Consider the following 23,148-nt stretch of genomic DNA (forward strand, 5'->3'; position numbering starts at 1 on the left):
AACTTCTGGCCTGCAATTTTTCTGCAGTTTATACCTTTCATTCTTGAGAACTTTAACAGGAAACTTGACAGGGTTTGGTTTTGGTTAGGTTTTTTTCTTTCTTTCTTTTTTCCAAAAGATGAATATTCTTCACAATCTTAAAATCCATCTTTTTATCCAAGCCATCTTTTTATAAATAACTAGGAGGATCTTTATTAATTCACCTGTTCTAAAGAACAGTATTACTTTCTTACTCGCCTTACAACTAAAGAGGAAAAAAAAGGGGAGAGCATCCCACAAAACCTCCAAACATATACTTACTTTCCATCAGATGAAATTCCAACTATTCTCCTGAGATCAAGTGGCCTTCCCATATCAAAGGGAGGGTTTGAGGCCTCAAAAGACAAGCGTCTCCTAAATGGCTCCCAAATTCCTTGAGCTTCTAGATAGGCTGTTCCAATTACCAAGAGAAAGAGTACACTGCAGAGAAGAGAGGCAGTCATCTCAGTATTCTTATTTTTGAGCATTTTAAGGTTAATGAATCTAATTGCACAAGACAAAAAGTTTGTATCTTCTACCAAAAAGCTGAAAACGGCATCTAAACCACAACTTTGTCTGATAGAAACATGAAATACACAAGTCTAGCCTGATATACACATCACTTAACACTGAGAATGGAAGCTAGATGCAAGTCTGACATGCAGTTGCCAAGAATATTAATCCAAAATTAAAAAGAAAGAGGTATAATTAAAATATTAAAATGGCATCCAAGTGGTCACAGCTCTCGCAGCTCGTTGGTGCAATTCCATTTTAAAAGCAGAGACCCTCTGCAGAGAATTGTACTGCTGCTCAGAGAAGTAAAATTGAAGAGCATTATTTCAAGGAGTTTTACAACTAACTGCATCTGCTGCAATACCGTGCTTAGGAGTTTCTCCACTTACATAACGCACTGCAGTGAACTATATTTTTGAATGAAGCAATAAAACTACTGCAGAGACCTTCATCACACTGCTACCGATTTCATCTTCTAACAGGTGGGAGTTTCAGGGGAAGGAGACACAGTGACGATGACTAAAGCTTGCCTTGCCTATTACCCTAGAAAGTTTACGAGAAAAGAACTTTACATTAGCAACTTCAGTTTCTGTTCTCCCCCCGTTCTGATTGCCAGTTTTTCTAAGTCAAGTGTATGAAAACGAGCATCAATTTACACGAAGGATGAGATACCTCTTGCTTAATTTTACCTAAAAAAATCTAGTCTAGATATCATCTTTTTAACTATCATCAAAAATACAAGCAACTCCGGAGACCAAGTCAGCTGTTGATAGCTGGTTGTCAGTGCTTTTCTCCCAGTCGCAGGGATTAAAAAGGATTCTAGATGCATAACCAGATGGCAGAAGGTAGGAAAGATAATTTTCACCCAAGATGTTACAAGAAACAGAAAAGTTAAAGAAATAGGGGAGTTCTTCTGACAAGCTTACACAAACTGTTACTCGAAAGAGTAACACTTGCCTTGGGTGCCATGCCATCAAAAATGGAATTACCTTTGGGATGTAAGGAATAAGGTATAATTTCTTTTAATTGTTAATTGTGATCCATGATGCCATTTTAAAGTTTCACAAGACTGATACCAACAAGAGCATTGCATCTCTGCACAAACTTGGGATGGAGTGGCAGGGTTTTGGTGGGCTGGGTGGCACCCTTCCCCCTCAGCCCCCCAGCACTCCACTCACAGTATTGATGCAGGGGTCCGCAGAGGTTGTACAGGGGAAGCTGCAGCAAAAGGTCACCTTGGCGGCTTCTCCTCCTCTGCCACTCCCTGGGTAAGGACTCTACTACCTCTACGTAAGCCAACTTTGGTGTTCTGATAAATGAATACCAGCTTTGAAATGAAAAACAGAACAAATCTTGTTCTGGGGTCTATTAAACTGCACTTTCTGGTTTTGGTGTGGTGGGAGCAGTGGTGGTTTGGGTTTGGGGTTTTTTTTTGTTTGTTTTTTTTGTTTTGTTTTTTTTTTTTTTTTAAATCATTATTAAAAAAAGAGAAATAGAACTAGCCTAAAGTGTTCATGTCATTTAAATTACAGAACAAATTAGTGTGAGGAACACCACGTAGTGGGGAGTAACACCGTCTAGACACCCAAGAATGATCTTGGCACATCCCTCTTTCCTCTCACAGTTTTATCCTGAAGCACACACATGCCTAGATAGTAAGTTCTTCATAAAAAGGACTGGCTCCTTTGTCATGTTTGTACAGATCCTATCAAGTTGGACTTCAAAACTTGGAGCCACAAGTATGGTAACAATCCAAACCAATAGTGATTTAGGGAAGGCAACAATAAACACCAGCTTATCAAATTAAAAACATGAACTAGACAAACTCCTAGAGTTGTTCATTCCTAGAAATTAAGGACAGCTTTGCAACAATATAGAAGTATTGTTTTAGTGGCAATTAGCAAACCCCTACGTGATGGCATCCTAAAATTTAGAGGCTGTCTGTGCACGGGATCCTTAGAATATTATGAAATAGTTACATTCGGACTCCTCTAGTTTGCTGCTAAGAAGGATGTTTTGGACTTGTAGGAAAAAGACATAGTGAGGGAAAGGATTAGTATTCTGTATTCTTTTATATAATTAACAAATAAAGTATATATAAAATTATCCACACAAACTACCCTTAATGAGCTGACAAGCATTATTCACTGTCAATATACTGAAGAGAAACTAAGCTTATAAATTTCTAGCAAACATACAGAAGAAAACCACTTCAGTACTTACTCAGCACTTTTCTATGTAATGGAATATTAGTTCAGAAACAAAATTTCCTAAGTAACAGAAATTTTCCTGTTACTTAAGAAAATGCAGTTTCCTAAGTAACACTGCACTACTTAGGAAAGTGCTGAAGAGTCAAAAAAGAAAATGAAGCAGGCTGTAACTTTATCTTCTCTACTTTTTTTATCAATGCCTAGAAGGAAAGACTGCCTAACTGAACTTTTATGTGATATAGTACAGCAAAACGGAAGAGCCAATATCTTAATAAGAAAAAAAAAAGCAGGAATATTTCACATCTGTGAGAATGCTTTGGATTTGCAGCACACAGAAAGACCACTTTTTCATCACAGGTATCTACAGCAGCAATCCATCTCACACTAAGATATAAGCTTAACATTAATGAAAAACAGCATTTGTTGTTACTGATAAGTAACAACTTACACTGATAAGTTTCTATGCTAGGGTTTTCTCTGGATAAAGGCAGTGGGGGAAGTGTCTCACATCCAAGAGGTGAGCACAGGGACACATTGTTTATAACCTCAGATTTCAAATAAAGACAAGTAGAGGTTAGACTAGGAAAACACAGTGGAATTTTCAAATCACATTTCAACCAGTCATAGCTAACACAGGTCTGCTGAGAAAAAAGTGCATTAATAAGCTACTACGTAACCTCTCAGTGTGCAGTGTTGCAAACAATGCCCTTCAGGTTCTCAGAAATCCCATTATTAGTATCACCAGTTGTCGGTCACATACAAGTGGCAGCAAAGTTAAATTCATCCAAGGCATCTGCTAAGGTCATTACAGTCACTGCCTCCTATCTCTCCAAAGCACAACACTCCAGAAGGATGCTTAAATTTCTATGGGAATTCACAGTTAGCAGTGCTTTAATACCTAATTTGACTCAAGTTTGGCTTAATTATTTATCAGAAAACTACACATGACCAGGGTTAATAGGAATATGTATCTCACTTAAGGAAATAGGCCCACGCAAGAAGCATATTATTTTGTCCTGAGTTTGAGCAGAAAGTCAGTACCCCTCAATCTTAAACTGTTTGTACTCAATCCATAGCAGCGTTTATTAATTTGTTCTCCTTTTTCACCTCACTCTATTTTATTTTACAGCAATTACAGCGTGTACTGAATACATACATATTTCTCTATAACCTGTATTCAAGCAGTGGTAGTTCGTGCACATATACCGGTAAGAACAAACATACACACACTACCTCATTATTCCTGAGATGATTATGTACAGTGCCAATTCCCAGTTGGGCCTGGGTAGTGCTTCTGCACATGTTGCTAACATGTGATATGGAAGGGATGCATTCAAGATAAATATGAATTCAGAGCCTCCTGCGGTGATCAGTTTTAATTCACGTATGACTCTGGAAGCAGTAAAATCAGGTGTAAACCTGAAAACAAAGTAAAGCACGTTAGAACTTTCCATATGAACAGCACAAAAGTTTGAGATAATTTATATTATTCATAAATTAAAAAAACTAAAACCTTGACCAGTTACTGCCATGACTGGCACCCCAATCAAACATTTAGAACAAATAGCCCTAGTAAGTATGACTAATAACGATCCATGCAATTAACCTAAAAATACTTACGAGTACCTTTCAAATACGTCAGGATGTGTTTGACTAAGTTCATAAACACCTATGCTTAACACATCTGATACTAGATTACCCCTCATACACCGTATGAAGATATAACTGAAATTAAGTTTTGACCAAATCTGCTAAAAGAAAGCTATGAATGCAGTAAAAAATTAACAGCAGCAGTAAGCAAGCAATGGAACCGACCATTATGTCAGCTAATAAAGTTTTTAAACACTTCACCTTTAAGTCACAACTGCCTGCCTTTTCAAAAATATCACCACTATGTTCCCATCTCATCACGAACTAAGATTGTTGCAGAAATACTAGTGAAGTTTCACTGCCTGCAGTACCTTGTACATCCTCTCACAGAACAGAAGCATCTTCTGAACTTCTTAGACACCATTCTGAATAGTTAACTTTACATCCAAGCAGTGTTTAAAGATCAGGTTTTAGTGCAAAGATCTTTTACAATAAAAATTGACAGAATTAAACAATCATTATCATTAAGGCTACAGACATAATATTCAAAACTAATATGCTGTGCATTATGATAATAATCCTTAGTCTAAAGGCTCTTTTCTACGTACTGCAATGCACCAAAACCATATGTAAATCTAGATCTCATGTGCATTCACAACCCAAATGAAGGAAATTTATAAAAACCCATATAGTAACACTATTCCAACTCAGTAAGTTATACTTGCTGGATAGTAATAAAAGTAATACTATAGTCAGTCATGAAAACTTCAAGTTATTTAAAAATCAAATAGTGTTTGCAAGAAGAGAGAAAAATTTCATGCTTTAAGTTGTATTTAAAAAAACCCTGAAACACTCAAAGCTTAAGTAAATAACCTCAGAATTTAATCAGAGTTTTCCTCCGAAACAGAATTAGGTATACAGAATTCCTAATGTAAGACTCCATTTAGATGTAAGAAAAAACACTTACAATATGACAATGTCTTTAGAGGCATTGGCACTTAGTGCAAACTCATTACAGTTAACTACTTTAAATCCATATCCTTCACATGTATAGCCACTGATTTCCATAGTTTTCACATTAATCTGCAGCTGCCCTGTATTTTCCACTTTAAATGTTCTTCTCAGTGTGAAATTCGGTTCTTTGTATTTCATTTCTAGAAACAAACAGCAGAAAGTGGTTAGTGTTATGCTAAACACATATCCTTCACTGTATTCATATTCTTCAGTAGAAGAGCGTTCTTGTCAATATTCTAGCAGGAAAGGGGACTAGCGAGGCCCATGGAAATCTTTACGTAACCTGCAGAAAGATCTCTGAAACCAGATTCTCATCACTGTCAAGGAAGGGCAGTTGTACAATTCCAGAGTACTCCAACTCATCAGGGAAAAACCACAAAACCCCAGACCTCCAATAGCACTGCTGCCTCACAAAAAATCATCTAAGCTGTAACATTCTTTGATGTACTGCTTAGTGTTGTGGTATTCTGTGAAAAGTCTCAGCATGAGGAGAATTAAAGCTTACTGTTTTGTGTCTTAAAAATAAAATCTGTGGCTGAGCTACACATATCTTATTAGCCAAAAAAAACCCCCAACAAACAAACAAACAAAAAAACCCCTAAGCCACAACATGTAAGAGGTAATGACTAAGCTTTACTTGAAGTTTTCTTACTCATCCCTTAAAAAAAGCAGAATAATCTCAGATAATAATTAACATGGCACCTTACAAATGTGTCTGGAAATCTGCAAAGGTAACAAAGCAGATTTTAATACCAGAAACAACTAAACCTCTCTTACCAGTTCCTTTGGTAATACAGGTGCTCTTAGCTCTCCTCTCAGAAGCAAGCCTGGGGCCACAAAGCAGAAAACCTCTGGCCCCAGAATAGAATCCAGCTGGGATTTAATTTTCATCAAGGAATATACACTACCTTTTTCCCTGTTGGCTATGTGCATACAGATTATGAAGGTGTGAGGGGGAAAGAAAAAAAAAAAAATACACAAAGTTTCATCTGTGACCCAATTTGACTTAAATTTAGGAATTAGAGATTATCCTAGTAAATGTACTAGGATCTTCACCTCCTCCATCTTGAATTTTAGTGGATGAAGGGCTTTTGTTTCATCTTTCCTAATTTTCAGATTAAAATGAAAAAGGTAAAATATTTAATTCTCTGCCTAAATGAAGAAGCAATTTTAATGTATTTAAAGGAATTAAAATTTTGAGGCACTAGAACACGGGAAAAAATACTTCCACACGTTTCAAGTTGTACAAGTAAAATGTAATTTCTTTTCTGTTCAGCATAGTTGCTCATGAAGTACTCACTTTCTGAACAGTCTTTTAATAATGCTTCTGTGATTTTAAATCGTAAAGAACTTCCTGGACCAGGAGGTTTGCCTGCAACCTTCAAGTTCTCAGTCGTTCCTTGTCCTTGTACCATTATGGCATCTATTACAGTCAAATTATTTCTGTGTACAAAGAAAAAGGGGAAACATTCATAAAAGGATTATGCAGTCTATTGCTCCTGCAAGCTTCTCTATAGACTATGAAGTAATATCTCAAATCTGGAGGACAGAAATATAAGCAATTCCATGGATAATTCCCCACAATATGGAAGTAAATAGTGGGGGTCTCAAACACAGTGTTTACAAGACAAAAAGCTAAGAAATCACAACATAGTACACAAATAAAAACTCCAATGAGGTACTAGTTAAAGTTTCTATTTCATCATCATATGAATGTATCATATGTGACACAAAAGTTGAATAGCTATTCAAACAGAGCTCTTTACTAGAAAGACTGAATTTGCATTGCAGTGTGATCTTGCAAATGGCATCTATAACTACAGTCCCTACTTTCAAGATAGTGTAGTACATATTTAAGAATTCAAATCTCCAAGTATAACAGTGGCTTATATATTTAAATTAGAAAATATGTACTGAATGCAGTTTAACTACTGTAAAACATATCACAATTACATTTAAATTAAATCTTTCTCCAGACACATATGATTCTACAATTATTCTTGTAAAAGCGATAGTTTCTTATTGGCAGCCGATCACAAGTATGATCTTGTATATAAATAAAAAACATCAGAAAAACTCGCACTCATTTCAGAAATATCTATCATACCTGATAACAATTAATGATGAAACAGTTTTATTAAGAACTGGAGTGAACTTTACTTTGACAGACTTTCTCTCACCAGGTTTTAATATTAGGCTTAAAACTGAATGACGAGCCAGGCCCTTTGTAAGTCCTACAGTGCTCTGTAATGGCTGGACCTTAAGAGAGTGGGGAAAACAAAGTAACACTATAAAAAATAGGAAATTTTTACATATAATTGACAGAAATTATATTATTTTAGTAGAAGATTGGTCTTGTCATAAAGCAGTGTACTACCCAATGTTATATACTGGTTTTGTTAACCAGAAAGTCTGACAGCACAGGAATTTTGCCACTTATTAGTAAACCATCTGTGTTTATTAAGAAGCAGAAGAACATAGCAAGACAGAACTGAGCTCAATTATACACATGTGGATTCATAAAGCTCTGGTAGAAGAAAGAGTTCAGAAGTTTTTTAAATGTGTATTTTAAACACCAAATTAGCATTCAGCCATTACATAACATTTTCTACCCTCAAAATGTTCCATTGTTAAAACATTCTTAGAATATTGTTTTTCCTAAGTAAAGGAAAAAAGGGGAAAAAGCAAACTTAAAATAGTAGAAGTATTGAAAAAAGTGTATTTTGCCAAGTTTGCCTTTAGATACTGTGCAAGCATCAAATCGCTAATCTAAAACTAATTGCAAATGGAGGGAAAAAAGCATACATATTAAATGAGAAAAGAAAGTGTTCAGGATGTGGCATGCTCTACATGAAAAAGCACACACTTAAAGATGTCCACAAAACTCAAATCATTTAAAATAAAGAACAAAGCAATGGAAAACTCAATATTTTGCTAATTTTTTGAACTATCAACCACTACACTGAAAAAAAAAAATCCTGTATCAGTAACAGAATGAATAAAAGCATTTTCCTGTAACTTCCACAATCCTATTATAAAGTCAGCATACAGAAAAAGCAACATTTTAACTGTTACATTTGAAGAAATAGTACTTTTCCTAATTCCCTGAAAATAGCCAACAGAAGCATCACATTCTTCACATAGTGATACCTAAACTTGAAGACATGTACAACTGAACTCCTAATAAAACATTATAATATCTAAATTTAAAAATCTAAAGAATGTATCGACATACTTACACAATTTCTGAAGACCTGGAACTCTAGAGTCCTCAGATTGAAATTAGTTGGCTTACTCAAATTAAACCTGAAACAGACATGTAATTTTATTTTTTCCCCACATCAGAGAAGATAACAACATACTTGCACTTAAGGATTTTAGCACAAATCAAGAGCTTAGGACTCAAATAATATGCAGCTGAAAGGATCATTCAATTTTTCTTATTTCTCCCCCTTATACTTCAAGTTAAGGAAAGAACGTAAAATCATTTTAGCTTAGCAAAAAATACACATATGCGTTCAACGGCAGTCAGCCTAGATTTAGTTCTCAACTGGCCTAATGATTCAAATTCTAAAAGGGGCCAAAACTGTAACTACCAACACAGCTGCCAGATATTGCGTAGCTTTTTGTAAAATGTATTTTGCTGTAGAGTGAGAATGGCGTAACTACTCTAAAACGATACTTACCGTTCTAACACTTTATCAACGAAGGTGGATGGGTTAGAATATAGAGCTACAGGAAGGAACTGAACATACACAGGAACATCAGCTGGATTTTCTAGAAAAATTTCTTCTTCCTATTCAGAAACACCATTTTTGTAAAGTTTACATTGGGGTTAATGTAATTAGAAACAGTTGTTAAAAATGCAGTCCCCACAAAGTAATACTATCAACAAAATAACTTACTGATGAACTGTTTGTATTGGTCAGAGGGAAGCTTAGATGGCGTGGCGAGCTAAGTATGGAAGGCCAGGCCATTTCTGCTGTAATTTTCAACTGGACATCCTTCTGAAGATCTGTGTCTATTTCAAATACAGCATTCAGCCTGGAGAAACAGTTATAAAACTTACTTTACAGGAGTAAAATAGGAAAAGCCTGGAAAAAACAGAGTGCTTAAAAGCACCCTGAAAACAACACTAGTTTGAGAAACACAAGGGTACATTATATTTATATGCAATTAAGAAAGCCATTGAGCTCTGCCCGTATGTACTGCTATTAAAAAGTGCGACAGAAACCACCCAAAATGCGCTACATGAGACCAACCCAAAGATTCTAAATATGTTCTCTACTTAAGTATTGTTGCCAACATCCATCCATTCCAAGTTCTGTTATGGCCTATTTATGGATAAAGGTGAGCAGAAAATGTGGTAGGACTTATGCAATCCATCACGAATCTTTCAGTATTTGCATTTCCCTTAAATCACTGCTCTCTGGACAGAGACACAAATTTTATCTTTCATTAGGAAGTGCCTAGCCCTTACTATTGCAAAAGCAAATTTTGAGAATGTAACTGAAATTCAGAGCACTAAGAAATATAACCCCAAACACATTTGATGATTTGCAAAGGTATGAACAGTATATGCCTATACTCCTATCTAACAAATCTAAAGCAAATCTGGACTAGGCACACTTGGGGCCAGCTACTCTTTCCATCAGTGAAAGAAGCTCTTTGCTATTAACCAACTTCTGCAACAGACTTGATTCCTGTTCTCCTACAAGCTCTCCACCATAAGCTGAAACAAGACTAACAGTATTGAGTTCTCCAGTCAGCTGAACAGATGAAACGCTGGACTTCCAACCTAGAGAAGCATTTTGGAGAGACTCCAAATGCCCAAGTCAGAACCCCTCTCTATTCAGACGGAGCAGTTTCTCCTTTGCTTAATACTACCTTAGATAGCTGGTTCATTTTAACTCTCTTTAAAAGCATTAGAGATTCTAGATTATATATTATATTAAATAATATTAGAGCACTGTATATTCTAGCTAGAACTGCTACTTATTCAGAAGTAGTTTTTAATAGAATTTTCCTTTACTGTCCTCTTACTGTAGGTGATAGGACATTCTTGAAAGTTACCGGTGTGACTAAATAGAGGATTCTGTTCACATCAAATTTGTTCAGGAGTTACTAATTTATCAACATTATAACAAAAAAGTAATAAAGGAGGTATGCTTTTGTTAGTCTGTTTAGCTACATACAGTCATTTTGTTTCTCCACAAATACATATACCTTTTTTGAAATGATAGTCTGGATGCTATCATCACAAAAGACACATGCACTTGCTGTTAATGCTAATTTACATCTCTTGGAGATTAAATCACTTCATGTATGAGAAGGCAGATGTTTAAAAGGTATATTAGGAGCCTACAGAGTTTGACTTTTTCTAAATATTGAATAGCAATCATTAATCACCTTCTACTTAGCAAATCTCAAGGAAAGATACCAGACAATTTGATATTTCACTGAAATGTAATAATCTCAGAATAGTAGCAATAGAAAACCTTATGAAATCATAAGAGGGATACTGAGGTTAATACTTTAAAACAGATTAGGCAGGGATACTGCAGAAAGAGTATAATCTGTTTTTCGGAAATTTCTGCGGAGTAGAGACTGCCTTGCTGTTGCCATCTTTTTAAGAACTGCAGTATATTCTAGTGAATAGTAACTTTGAGTGTTGTGCTTGACTTGAGGAAATTATTACTGGTTTTTAACTTTTAAAATGTTCTCTTTAAAGGTTTTGTAGAGAAGGCCAAGTAACTCCTTCTTGGCCCCCTCACAAAGAGCACTGCAATATTAAAAAATCTTGTATTTTGTAACAGCACACAGAACTATCTAGTAATTTAAGGCCTGAGAAAGTAACGGGGATAAAATACTTACCTATGGCTTGAGTTCTCTTTTATTTCTGTCCATTCTTTGAATAAGTTCTCATGCAAATCCCAGTCAGAATCCCATGCATCTTCTTGCATTGCTACGCTGTGCTGAACTTTAGATTCCGCTTTAAGAAAGAATGTGTTTTTTAAACTCTTCATGTAAAAATCATTGCTTAAAGAGAGGTTTTTTTTAAGATTTTTATTATAAAGTTGAATGTTACTTACATTTAGATAGAAAAGGCAATCCTACATAACAATGATCTCCACATTGTAAACCGGGATCAAAATAAATATTTGCGATCTGCAAAACAGATAAGAGCAGATCAATTAAGAAACAGCACAGTAACTCTAATGACCAAAGAAAAAAGAAAGAAGATTTCTGATGACCACAGAAACTTAACTTATGCTATACATGAGAGAACTTGTAAACACGTAGAAACAAGGCATAAACAAACCTTTGATTTTTTTCCTGGCTCTAAATCTTCTTTATTACTTCTTAGCCTCTTATAATAAAACCTTACATCCTCTGACAGGGAGCGTATGTGTTGTATTTTCACTTTCTGAGAAAAGGAGTTCATAACGTTCAAGCTCTGGTGAACTACTTTCCCCTAAAGAAAAGAAAGGATGAAAAAACTCTGCAGGATATCCATTTCCCCTAGCATATATATTTATTTATGCAGGCTGGCAAAGACCACAGGAGAACTGAAATGTTAAATTGAGATTTTTAACTATGCTATCTTAAAAAAAATGATGCTTGTAACACTTCAGGGTAAGTTTCTGTGAAGTTGTATTCTTTCCTCCATCTGCTTCCAAACACAGCTCATCCCCTTTCAAAATTAAGTACACCTTAAATGTCTTGAAGAGCTAGGACAACAGTTCTGCTTAATCAAATCATTTTAGCAAAGTACCAGAGGAGGAAAGGCAAGAGAAAACTTCAGTTTTCTGAGCCTCCTATTACAAAAGGGAAACAAGCTTCTTGTAAGAGATCTAGTACATAGTAGCGAGCAATTAGAAACAACCTGAAAGGAACAGTAGAGCAAAGCTGCAGATTACAAACACTACACATGACAGAGGGCATTTAAAAACATAGGTACAACCCTCTTTCCCACCCCCAATGAAATCAAGACACCAGGCATTAAAATTACAACATTTCAAAAGAAAACAGTGCAAGTTTTTTCCCTACACCTCTGCACCCTGCCTCCTCTTCTGAGCCAAACATTATTTTACCTTTTAAGCATAGAACATGTAGTTTAATTGTTTGTCACAATCAGAATCATTACAATGGTCAAGTTCTCCCCCTGCCCTCACTTGTAAATCAATGACTCTGTGGCCATGTTTTTCACCTTATCTCAAAACCTAACCCTGACAAGTATAGAGTGAACAATAAATAAAAAACAAAACAAACAAAGAAGTGCAACTCAGGACTGGTGACAACTTATCAGATTCATATAAAATAAATGAATACAAACAAATTTAAATACCCAAGACTATCTTCTAATAAACATGACTAGAGTTTTTCATGTTCCCCTTAAATCAATACTTTCAGCTTTTGAAAAAATTCTCTAAGGTAAGGACTGGAGAGATGGGAGAGATGCACTTTTGCAGGCTCAAAATTTGACTGTGGCCTCAGGAAAGAGTCACATACTGTAACAGTCTCAACAGTAGCAACTGCAGAGGGAAAGAAACTACAAAAATAAATCTCTAAACAGTATAGTCTTGTTAACCTGAATAGGAGTATGTCTGAGCTTCATCTATGGAATCCCATGAGTAACAAACTGCCATCAATTGGGCAAGATAAAGGTTTCTTAAACTCTGTATAACAAATGAACGGTATCTTACTAAAACCCTTACACAGCATTTAGACATGAAACAGGTAAGGGAAGAAGACTTTGCCCATCAGTAGTAAGAAAAGCAGAACAATGCTATTTAGCATACAGGTCCTCAAAGATTAGCTTTGATCAGGGAATTGTTGAGATGTGGCACTGTGAGCTAAAAAATGCCGTTATGAAGCAGAAGTCAACACAGCTAAGATCTGTTTACATCCAGACACCTATCTTTACAAGGCCTGTATACACTGTTAGTGTATTACTGACAAACTTTGACAGAATACCAGAAATCAGACTTAGGTGCAAAGACACTAAAATTATAAACAAACAGCACTGGGAAGCAGGCAGCTGCAGGAGAATTCTGTCCTAGGTATGAACTGGAAAACAAGTGTTACTAAAATTGTAGCACCTAGTTATAGCTGTCAAATTTCTCTACCAAACACTGAAACAAGAAGAACTGATGCTATTTTAGGCTTATTTTCATAAGTAATGGAGGCATTACAGAACAACTAGATGTAACAGTATCATGAATTCAGTGATCACAAGTATAGTTTGAAATGAATCCAAGAACAAGGAAAAGTAAGTCTGCTGTCAATGTTCTCAAATATCAGAAGAGCTAAGTGATCAACTAACCGAAGTACTAAGTGAAGCTGACTGCTCTGAAAAACTTGGGGCTTGAATACAGAAAACAGTATAGAATCTTGCCAAAGGTGATAATTATATCTAAATCTACAGTTCCAAACAAAATGCAAGAGCCCAAAGGTCCCCTGAATGAGTAATTATGTGAAAACATTACTAGATAAGAGGATGAAGCCAATTTAAAAAAAAAAAAAAAAAAAAAAATCACAGCCATCCGGGTGTGAGAAAGAATGATGACAGCAAGGAAGTCAGCCTTAGGGGCTGAGAAACACAGGTGCTACACGTAGTACCTGTCAAAAGAAAACAAATGCAAAAAACCCAAACCAAACAACAACAAAAACAAACAAAAAAACCCCCCAAAATATCAAAGAAACCAACAACCCAAGCTTACCAAGACCTAAGTATACTAAGATACACTGAGAAGCTCTTTAGCCATTCCAGTTAGAACAAAATAAAAGGACACTAAAAAAAATGCCTTCTTTATGGCCCAAAATGGAACAAAGTATTTTAATGTGGCATTCAAGAGGGACAATGATCTTGCCAGCAATTAGGTTATACAAATTAGGATAAAGAATATAGAAATTGCTTTATCTTTGGTGAAAGAAAGGGAAGTGGACCTTTAAGTTATTTCAGTTTAACAAAGGCTTATGGAACAGTTCATAGATGGAAGTTACAGATACAGTAGTCAGTGTAATAAATATCTATATAACAGTGAGGCCATATAGTCAAATAGGAAACATAGATCCTAAAGATAAAAAAATAAAAAGTGAACTTTGCAACTGTAGGCATGACTGTTTGACCTCAAGAGTAGCAAAAGACTTCAGAACAATTTGTGAAGTAGATCAGAAGGAAGACCGAATGGGTAATGGGGCAAATGTAGCAGTGATTTACTGAAGTCCTGCTGACTTCCTATCTTCCTCTGATGAGACCTATTGCATCACTTGTTCAAAATTTATCATTTACCTACAAGGCATGAGATAAAGCATTTGATAAAGTGCTAGTGAAAAATTACTATTTAAGAGTACACTAATTGTAAGATAAGCAGGAGATACTAAGCAGCTATCAGAAGAGAAGGTGAGAACAGGCAGTGCTCTATGACAGATTGAGATTATGCAGGACAAGGAAACAAAAACCATTTCCACCAACATGCATGGAGTTAGTTTTATCCTTTCAGAAAACTGCCATCTCCATCTCCTTTTGCTACTTTTTTTCCCCAAGTTTTCAATCTCTCTCCCTATGATTTTCCGTCATATTACATTCCCCATTCATCAGAAAGTCACATGAAGTTCAGACTTCAATGCAATACCAATTGCAAAGTCAATATTCCTTTACTGCCCATGTTTCTATGGTTATGCTGGATGCCAACTGAGAACAAAGTATTATCTGGTTAACAGCCTGCTGTTTGAGTCTGTAGCCCTGAGCAAAGAAGCTGCTTTCAGCACTCACTGAATGAACACTACTGCAGGAGGAGGGATGAAAACAGCTATTACATACTTCTGCAGAGAGCTGTAGACCCACACAGCTTTCTTGCTTTCTTGTTTATGTACTCCACTTTGTACCCTCAAGAAGATCTACTTTCAGTGTGGAAACAATACAATAATGCTTTCACAGAGATCAAGGACTTCTTATACTAAAACATCAGTTTATTAGCTGACTTTGTTGTCTTTGGCATTACACTTTAGGAATTTGAAAAATGCATTTCTGCAATTTCAACTCTCTCTTACTCTTGGTGCTAACTCACGTGAATTGGTAACAACTAGGTGACCACAGCTACGTTAGAACGAAGCTTCAAAGAATCAAGTTTGAGATCATATCAGTATTCCAAAATCCCATTCAAAGGGCCAGTAAAGGAGATGTAGGGATAACTCATGGCTGGGACATGCAGGGAGGGAGGGAGGAACCAAACAATAGCAGCAAACTGAATCATGACAGTTCAGCAGCACAATCTCTCCAGCAATTTAACATGCAACAATTCAAGACAGTGGTTTCTCTTGAAAAGGACAGATAAATAAAAAACACAGCAAGAAAACACTTAGTGCTATGACCCAACTCTTACTGGAAAAGAAGGTGGAAGAAAAACATGTTTTGGGGAGCAGGTCAGCGAGCCTACAGCAATCACTGCCTTCACTGGTATAGTTAAAATCTGGAAAAAAAAGAACAAGAAAAGATTAGAAAAAAAAATACTTAAACTTCAGCCTTTAAATGTCTCTTCCACTTTTAAATTTCATAGAATAACCCCCCCCCCGAAATTCTACAATTAACGTAGTCTAGGTTTATATACACATTTAAGACATGGAGACATGAATTAAGATTTCAACACATTATCATATTCAGAATGGTCACTCCACATTGTCAGGAAGCACACCTTTGCCCAGTCATACTTAGCACGATCTATATGGAACACAAAAGCACAGTTAAAATATAAGCTCTCCAATAGGGTATTATATAGGTCTTACTTGAATGGGGCTTACTTTGTTGGAAAACAGGAGGGTAACATCTTTAAAGTAAATGAGTATGAGGGAAGAAGATATACCAAACTTCTCAAAAACCACTAGAAGTCATGGTAAGACCTCAAGATGGACGTAGACATAGAAAAAGGAGTATGGAAGGGATGGCAATGATTTCCTTTCTGTGTATTATTAAAGCTACCAATACAAATCGAGTAACTTGTAAGAAGAAGCAAGAAAATAAACGTGCTTCAGAGTCTATAACTGAAGGGTCACATACATGTATGGATGTATAAAAAAAGCCTAAAATCTCAGATAACTTGCAGAAATTAGAAATTTACCATTTTCTGTAGCTTCATCAGAATCACACAATAAGCTATATAATTTCCTGACTTCATAAGCACAGTGTGTCACTTTTTTTCCCCCCTACATATATCACCCAAAGATATTAAATACACATTCCATTATGTACTAGAATCTCCCTCTCCTGCAAAATAACAAGAAAGGCATATGAAGTTGAGAATTAACTGGTTGTTCCTTCTCTCCCTTACTAATTTTAGTGTAAGAACTCTGTTTTTTCAACTGTCAGCAAACTGCAATTTCTCCAAAACAACTTTCACATTGGGTTTTGACAGAAAAACCTCTGAAATTATAGCTCGATTTCAGTAACCAACAATGTACCAAAAAGCACATTGTCAGCATGTGTTATTCCAAAAGATCCATGCACTGATGCTTTGAGAATGTGTCGAGTCATTGAAGAACCCATACCTCAAAGCATTAGCTCAGATTTAAATGGATATTTCTGAAAGCCAGAAGAAAATCGTAGTGAAAGATGTTCTTCATTCCTTCAGAGAAGACACAGCACAATTAGCATTACTGTCGTTTGATGCAGAGTTAACTTGCAGAGATAACTTGACCTACAGAGGTCCCTTCCAACCTCAACTTCTCCCCAATATTGCAATCCGTCCACTAATACAACTCTTAAAACTTTACGCTTAAAAATTTAACATATTATTTGGGCAACACCCATGAACATACAATAAATATACCTCATAATCTGTTGTGATTTGTACAGCTCCATCATGAATTCCTTCAAGTTCTTTCGCTATTAGTTTTACTCTAAACACAGCATAATAACCTGATGCTAGTATCACCTGTAAATGGTAGAAAAAGTCATCCATTTGCATTCCATTAAAAGGAAAGAAATTTCACTAAACAAACATACCCAACATCCTCTTATTTCTTTAAACTGAATCAAAATCCATTCAAAACAATTGTCAGCGGTAAAAAGAAGAATTCAAACACATGTTACTAACACAAAAATTATCTATTCCTTGAGGTGATAAATTCCACTCTTCCCAGATAAATGATGAGCATCGTCTGAGGGCATAGAGGTTACTGTTTCTAAAGCTTCCACTTCCAAAATCTAACAAATCTGAACATAATACTGCTTCTTAAAATAAATTTTAAAAATTATACATGCTTCATCATACTCAAATTCAGACAAAAATCAAGAACTCTTATCCTCCCTGCCCCCTGCTAAATTGAAACTGCAAGAAGTTGCACATATTTGCCTCTTTTTTCCCCTCCTAAATCTAGCTTTAAGCAATGGATTCAAAGGATTACTTACTGAAGACTGATCGGATGCACTAGCATTTTGTAGTTCATGGTGGTTTGCAATTATCGTTGTTCTGTTTCCCTTTTCGGTTGTTAGAAGTTCTATGGCCAAACCATCCCCTATAATATGCCAACTTTTTATAGCCAGCTTAAAAAGAACAAAAGATACTGTTTTCAGTAACAACACTGACGTAATTTTTTTAAAAGGCAAATTAAAAATAAATCCATCCTTACCTCTATTGGATTGCTGTTGATGACTGCAAATAAAATGCTGGTAGCTTCTGTTGCACTCAATATGCCAAAATCTATAAATTGTTCCTCAGTTTTTGGAGGCAGTACAAAGTACTAGAAAGATTGATAAAAGAATTTAGCATAAGATAAATATTAAATGTGCTGAAACTCTAAGCTCATTAACAAATGCATTAATAAGTCTAATATAGCAGCACCATGACAATCTCAAAATCTATACATTTTCTATGTAAAACTAAAGGGAATAAAAAAGAATTTTTCAGCAGTAACCAAAGCTGTTTAAGCGAAGAACTGGTAAAATCATTTTGAAATTAAAAAAGCCATCCTCCCATAGATATAGAATAAAGAATTAAAAACAGTCCTATCAAGTCAGCCTCTAATTAGACTGAAGTAGGGGAAAAAAAAAAAAAAAAAGGAAAATACTTACATCTAAAAATCCTGTGTATGCTCGGACAGGTAGATGAAATTTAGAAGCATTGGTGATAAGCAAAATATTATTATCTATATGAACAGATGATGTGGAAGGCATAAAATGAAGCGTAAAAATATATCTGGATTCATTTGGTGGAATTAAGACAGGTTTACTGAAGTTCTGGACCTAGATCAGTGAACAGTGAAGATCAATGTTACAATTTAACAAAGTGCAGCACATTTAAACATTTACTATTAGGTAAAAACATTCACTGAAATGGAGCTTACTTTAAACATTGGTTTTGCTTCTTCTGGTAACACAACATCATGTATAAGGACTGCAAAACTGAATGTATTTGTTAGATAGATCAGTCTTTCCACAGAATCAGCAGCACTGTCACGAATGTGAAAGAGTGTGGCAGCATGATCAAATCCTAAATATCTATTAAAAGAAAACAATATGAGAAAAATAAAGACTCTCCTCAAACATGAAGTGTTTTTCCTGCATAAAAAACTAGAATTCATTCTATCGAACAGCAAAAAAGGTACATAGCCCACTGCATGCTGAAACTGTATTATTAGCACTACAGGGACACTCATAATCAAGTAATTCAAACAAGATAAGAAAATAGTATTAAGATAGTTTGCAAATCATGCATATTCCTTATTAACCAAATCGGGCGTCTGCAGCAGAAAAGTTCTGAAAGGTAAGGTTTATGTTGTTTCCCTTTAAAATACCCTGTCAGTTCTGTTGATAAAGTAGCACCTCATTTCAACAATAATTTTAAAGTCAACTTAGCCAGACATTGTAAATAAATAACAAAAAATATGGAAGCACTGACACTTCTTCCAAAATTTTGCTTAAAACAAAAAATATTTTCTCTACCCTTACTTCATATAGTGATAGAACAGCAAATGCAAAACTGGAAAAATTTCCAATACTGCATTTTTAAAATGTCTCATCTGCAGCATTCAACTGCTCTGAAAAACAACTCACTAATGTCACTTTGAACCCAAGCCTTGAAACCAGCTTATGCATTACTACGACTACCTCATCTACTAGTGTAAAAACAGAAAAATTACAAGTAATTATAGTTCTAAATGAGCTCCAGATTTAGAAAACCTGGATATCACCTCTTTATATCCCCTCTCCCCCTAAGAAGGCTAAATTTCCTGCTACATCAGCTAATTTACAGCATTCAGTTTTTGAACTATCTTCATTTAGCGTAAGCTTACCCATCCAACACTTCCGCTTGATACGGTATTTCGAGTTTGGAGTAGCTCTTCTCTTTTGCTTTAACAGTTATTTTCCCAGAAGACTGTGATGCTTTTTTTGCTTTTGATGCTATACACACAAGAATACAAGAAGTTTGTTAAAGCAGACAAAAAAAATGATCCATTAGGTTAGACCAGCATGAGTGGAAGAATAAAAGCACAGAGCTAGCACAGAAATGAAGTATCACAGAAGAGAAAAATTGTTCTTAAAGAAATTTCAATAAGCAACTGACATGGAATAAGTCTAGGAAGCAAGAGATCCAAGTTCTGAATTCCTCCCCCTTAGCATCAGTTAGTTGACCTGCCTGAGTCAGTAAGACTATCTGCAATAAGGAAGCCTGGTTGTTCCCATCAAATAAATAACTTGGACATGTCTAGAGAATAATTTAGATCCCAGGTGAGCTGAATTCCCCACTTAAGAGTATGGAATACACCTGTCCCTCCACTAACAGAACAGAAACTTGAGGTGGCTGGGCTCCTCACTTAGAACTACCAGTCAAGCAGGACTTTGGGCTAGGACCACAGCAACATTTTAATAACGAAGTAAACAAAGACATGGTAAACTTTACAGAAATAGAATCAGAATCAATGCAAGAACCCAAACTATACAAGCACCAAGAATGACACTCACAGGTCTGCTCCAAGATCACAGAACAAGCAATGTTAGCCTGGTAGCACTATCACCAGAAAAGTCAAGGGACTCAAATACTAGTTAGGAGAAACCACCAGCCCCTAAAGCCGCTGCATGTATTAGGACAGCTGAAATAGCAAATATTTAGGGCTGGCTGCATCACTGAAAAGAATTCACCAAGTCAAGCCCTTAAACACATTAAGCACCTTAACTGGGTATTTTTCCCCAACTACCATTCCTTCCAAGATGTTAGTCAGTACGTCCTCATATAACAATTCCGTCCCGCTTCAAAATCTGAACATATTACCACCTCAGGTTGACAGAGTTCAGCTATATCAGCATTTATTTAGAGGCTAAAAACATACTTCACTCACGTTACAAGCTATAAGCTATTAAATACCTAAAGTGTTAATCAATAAATAACAATAATAAAAATCAATCCTCTCCTCTTTATCCATACAACTTCTAAAATTATGTCTACCTGAAATAAAAAACATTGCATCTATAAACTTCCATTTTTAAGCAGTCCAGGCAGAAAGACTTACAGCACCAACTAGTATCTTAAAGCAGTAACATCTAAGTAGGTCAACAGCATTCTGACAGTTGATTAAAATCTCTATAAAAATGGAGGTGCCTTTCTACAAGTTGTCAGCATAGTATTTACAGTCACACTATGTAGGAGGAAAATGACCCAACACTTCTTTCATAAAGATATAAATGAAAGTCAGTATTAGCATACATATCTTTGTAGGAAAGGTACCAGTAAAAGTTTTTTTCCACCTTCACCTCCCTTTTTCTTTAATACGAATTCAAGATAGCAAAATAAAATAAGCCCGTTTTCCCAGTAAGGTTCTCAAGAGCATGACAAAGCATGGGCATCCCAACATAAAATGTATTTTTTTTTTCAGAAATAAGATTTTGGATTCTTTTTTAAACTTTGGAAGGATTAAAGGGCAATCCAAGGGATATACTCTCCTCTAATATACACTACTGTGAGGAACACATCCTGGTTTGTTAGGATTTCTCAAAAACAAATGCCTATTTAGACTACCAATACATTTTAAATAATCAGTGTCTTAACATAAGAATATTGCTTATATTTAATAGAAGAATTAAGAATTCCTTCTCTTCTCACCAGTATTTACCAGTCTAAGGTACTTGCTGATTATGATCAGAGACAATCCCTTCAGAAATAACTGAAGTTAGAAGAACTGTAAGCCTTTTCCAGGTAGGAAAATTCCATTTCCTTCTCAAAATTACAAATAACGTTTTGTTAAGAGAGTGAAAATAATTCATGAAGTTTCAGCAAGTTTTAAGAAGCACTTGACAAGTTCTAAAAAGAGAGGAGCAGTACTTACCATCAAAGCTAATACTTGCAACTTTGGTATATTTACTTTCAGAGGCTTTTAACGTAACTGGCTTGAAATGTACTGTTATAGCTTCGTTCTGTGGTGTAGGTCTAACACTCTGCAAACAATCAAAATATGAAGCACTTGTAAATTTACCACTGTTAACACACTGTGCAGCCTTTGCATATCCTTCAAAGTGATACAACTGCAACTAGTTTTGGCTGAGTTCTTACAGGTCTGTCTTTCTTATAACAAAGCAGCATTATAAGAGGCTTTAGAATTTTTTTCAGGTCCTGCAAATTACTCAGTCAGTATGCAGGAAAATGGGCAATAGAGAGTTCTCCTTGGGAATGTTGGATGAAGTGACAGTATGGCCAGAAACATGTTAATAAAAGAGAAAACAAGCTTTATTTAAATTAAGATTTTTTTATTCTTAATGCTGTGGGGTTACAATAGCTAGAGTATTTGTTTCTGGTGCACTCATTAACAAAGCTGTTAAATGACTTGTGTAATTACTGGTGATGATATAGACATCCACCTTGTCTCTGATCTCATGCTAAGACTGCAGAGCTGCCATGGGAAAAAAAAAATAAACCGTATAGAGAACCATTTTGTAAATCTGAGATGACACTCATTCTATACCAACATTTTACAAGATCACCTTTGTATCTGAGAATTACTGTTCTAAACTAAATGGACAAGGTAAATTGGGCATTACTGGAATAGCAATTGTGTCAGTTATTAGCCAGAGCTGATTTGTAGAAATACTCATTGCTATGCAACAGTATTATGGATTCCATGTCAACATCTGAAGACTCTATAAAGATTGCTAGTAAACTCTTTATCTAGATTCCATGGAGAGAAACTGCACATGGAGCATTTAAACACTTATTCTTGTTTTGCTTAAAATTAGGATAGCTGCCATGATTCCTCCTCTCCAGCTGTCTTCTGCTGTAAGAACAGCTCAGCTGCTCACGTAGCAGCTGTTAAGCTACTGCAAATTACAGGATGCTGCATTAAGGAAACTGAAATGAGTGCTGGTTTATCTTATGCTGGGCTGCAGAGGTTTACCACCTGCTTCATAAGCAGCTGAGCCTTTCTTGGTCAGAGAGGAGCAAGGCAGACAGCTAGTGGTACAAACCAATTACAGTTCTTCCAAGCTAAGCTGTCCTTGATTGTAAATTAAAGCCATAAAATCGTGCATACATAACTAAGTTCTGCAGACCATGTGATCCTTAGAGGAAACAAGCAGCACTGTTCCTGGAGCTAATGAATAATCTCTGTTAACTCAACTAGAAGTTTTGTATATTGGATTTATAGTACTGACCTTTGTCAACCATCTGAATACATGTGCTGCAGATATTTGCTATTTCTCTTCATGAGTCAATTCATAATTATAACAATTTTATTCTAATGAAATCCATACTAAAACCCTGAGATCTTGAGGTGTCTTTAAAAGAAAAAAACACCCCTCTTAAAGCAGACAAAACCA

General features: G+C 35.7%; 1 protein-coding gene across 3 annotated transcripts in view; it reads right to left on the reverse strand.

Annotated features, from left to right (window-relative positions):
• The window catches only part of TMEM131 (transmembrane protein 131), a 100,233-nt gene that overhangs the window by 16,477 nt on the left and 60,608 nt on the right, over window positions 1-23,148 (reverse strand). For all 3 annotated transcript variants that reach the window (XM_075057549.1, XM_075057547.1, XM_075057548.1), the window contains exons 12-30: window positions 21,666-21,774; window positions 19,638-19,746; window positions 18,690-18,843; window positions 18,418-18,588; window positions 17,976-18,086; window positions 17,755-17,889; window positions 17,174-17,278; window positions 15,734-15,820; window positions 11,668-11,820; window positions 11,438-11,513; window positions 11,220-11,337; window positions 9,251-9,389; window positions 9,032-9,141; window positions 8,585-8,651; window positions 7,453-7,604; window positions 6,646-6,788; window positions 5,299-5,485; window positions 3,975-4,160; window positions 301-459 (exon numbers count right to left, since the gene is read on the reverse strand). In XM_075057549.1, coding sequence (XP_074913650.1) covers window positions 301-459; window positions 3,975-4,160; window positions 5,299-5,485; window positions 6,646-6,788; window positions 7,453-7,604; window positions 8,585-8,651; window positions 9,032-9,141; window positions 9,251-9,389; window positions 11,220-11,337; window positions 11,438-11,513; window positions 11,668-11,820; window positions 15,734-15,820; window positions 17,174-17,278; window positions 17,755-17,889; window positions 17,976-18,086; window positions 18,418-18,588; window positions 18,690-18,843; window positions 19,638-19,746; window positions 21,666-21,774 — 2,471 coding nt within the window. The remainder of the gene's footprint in view (window positions 1-300; window positions 460-3,974; window positions 4,161-5,298; window positions 5,486-6,645; window positions 6,789-7,452; window positions 7,605-8,584; window positions 8,652-9,031; window positions 9,142-9,250; window positions 9,390-11,219; window positions 11,338-11,437; window positions 11,514-11,667; window positions 11,821-15,733; window positions 15,821-17,173; window positions 17,279-17,754; window positions 17,890-17,975; window positions 18,087-18,417; window positions 18,589-18,689; window positions 18,844-19,637; window positions 19,747-21,665; window positions 21,775-23,148) is intronic.

Source organism: Buteo buteo, chromosome 25, assembly GCF_964188355.1.
Source record: "Buteo buteo chromosome 25, bButBut1.hap1.1, whole genome shotgun sequence".
Classification (NCBI taxonomy): domain Eukaryota; kingdom Metazoa; phylum Chordata; class Aves; order Accipitriformes; family Accipitridae; genus Buteo; species Buteo buteo.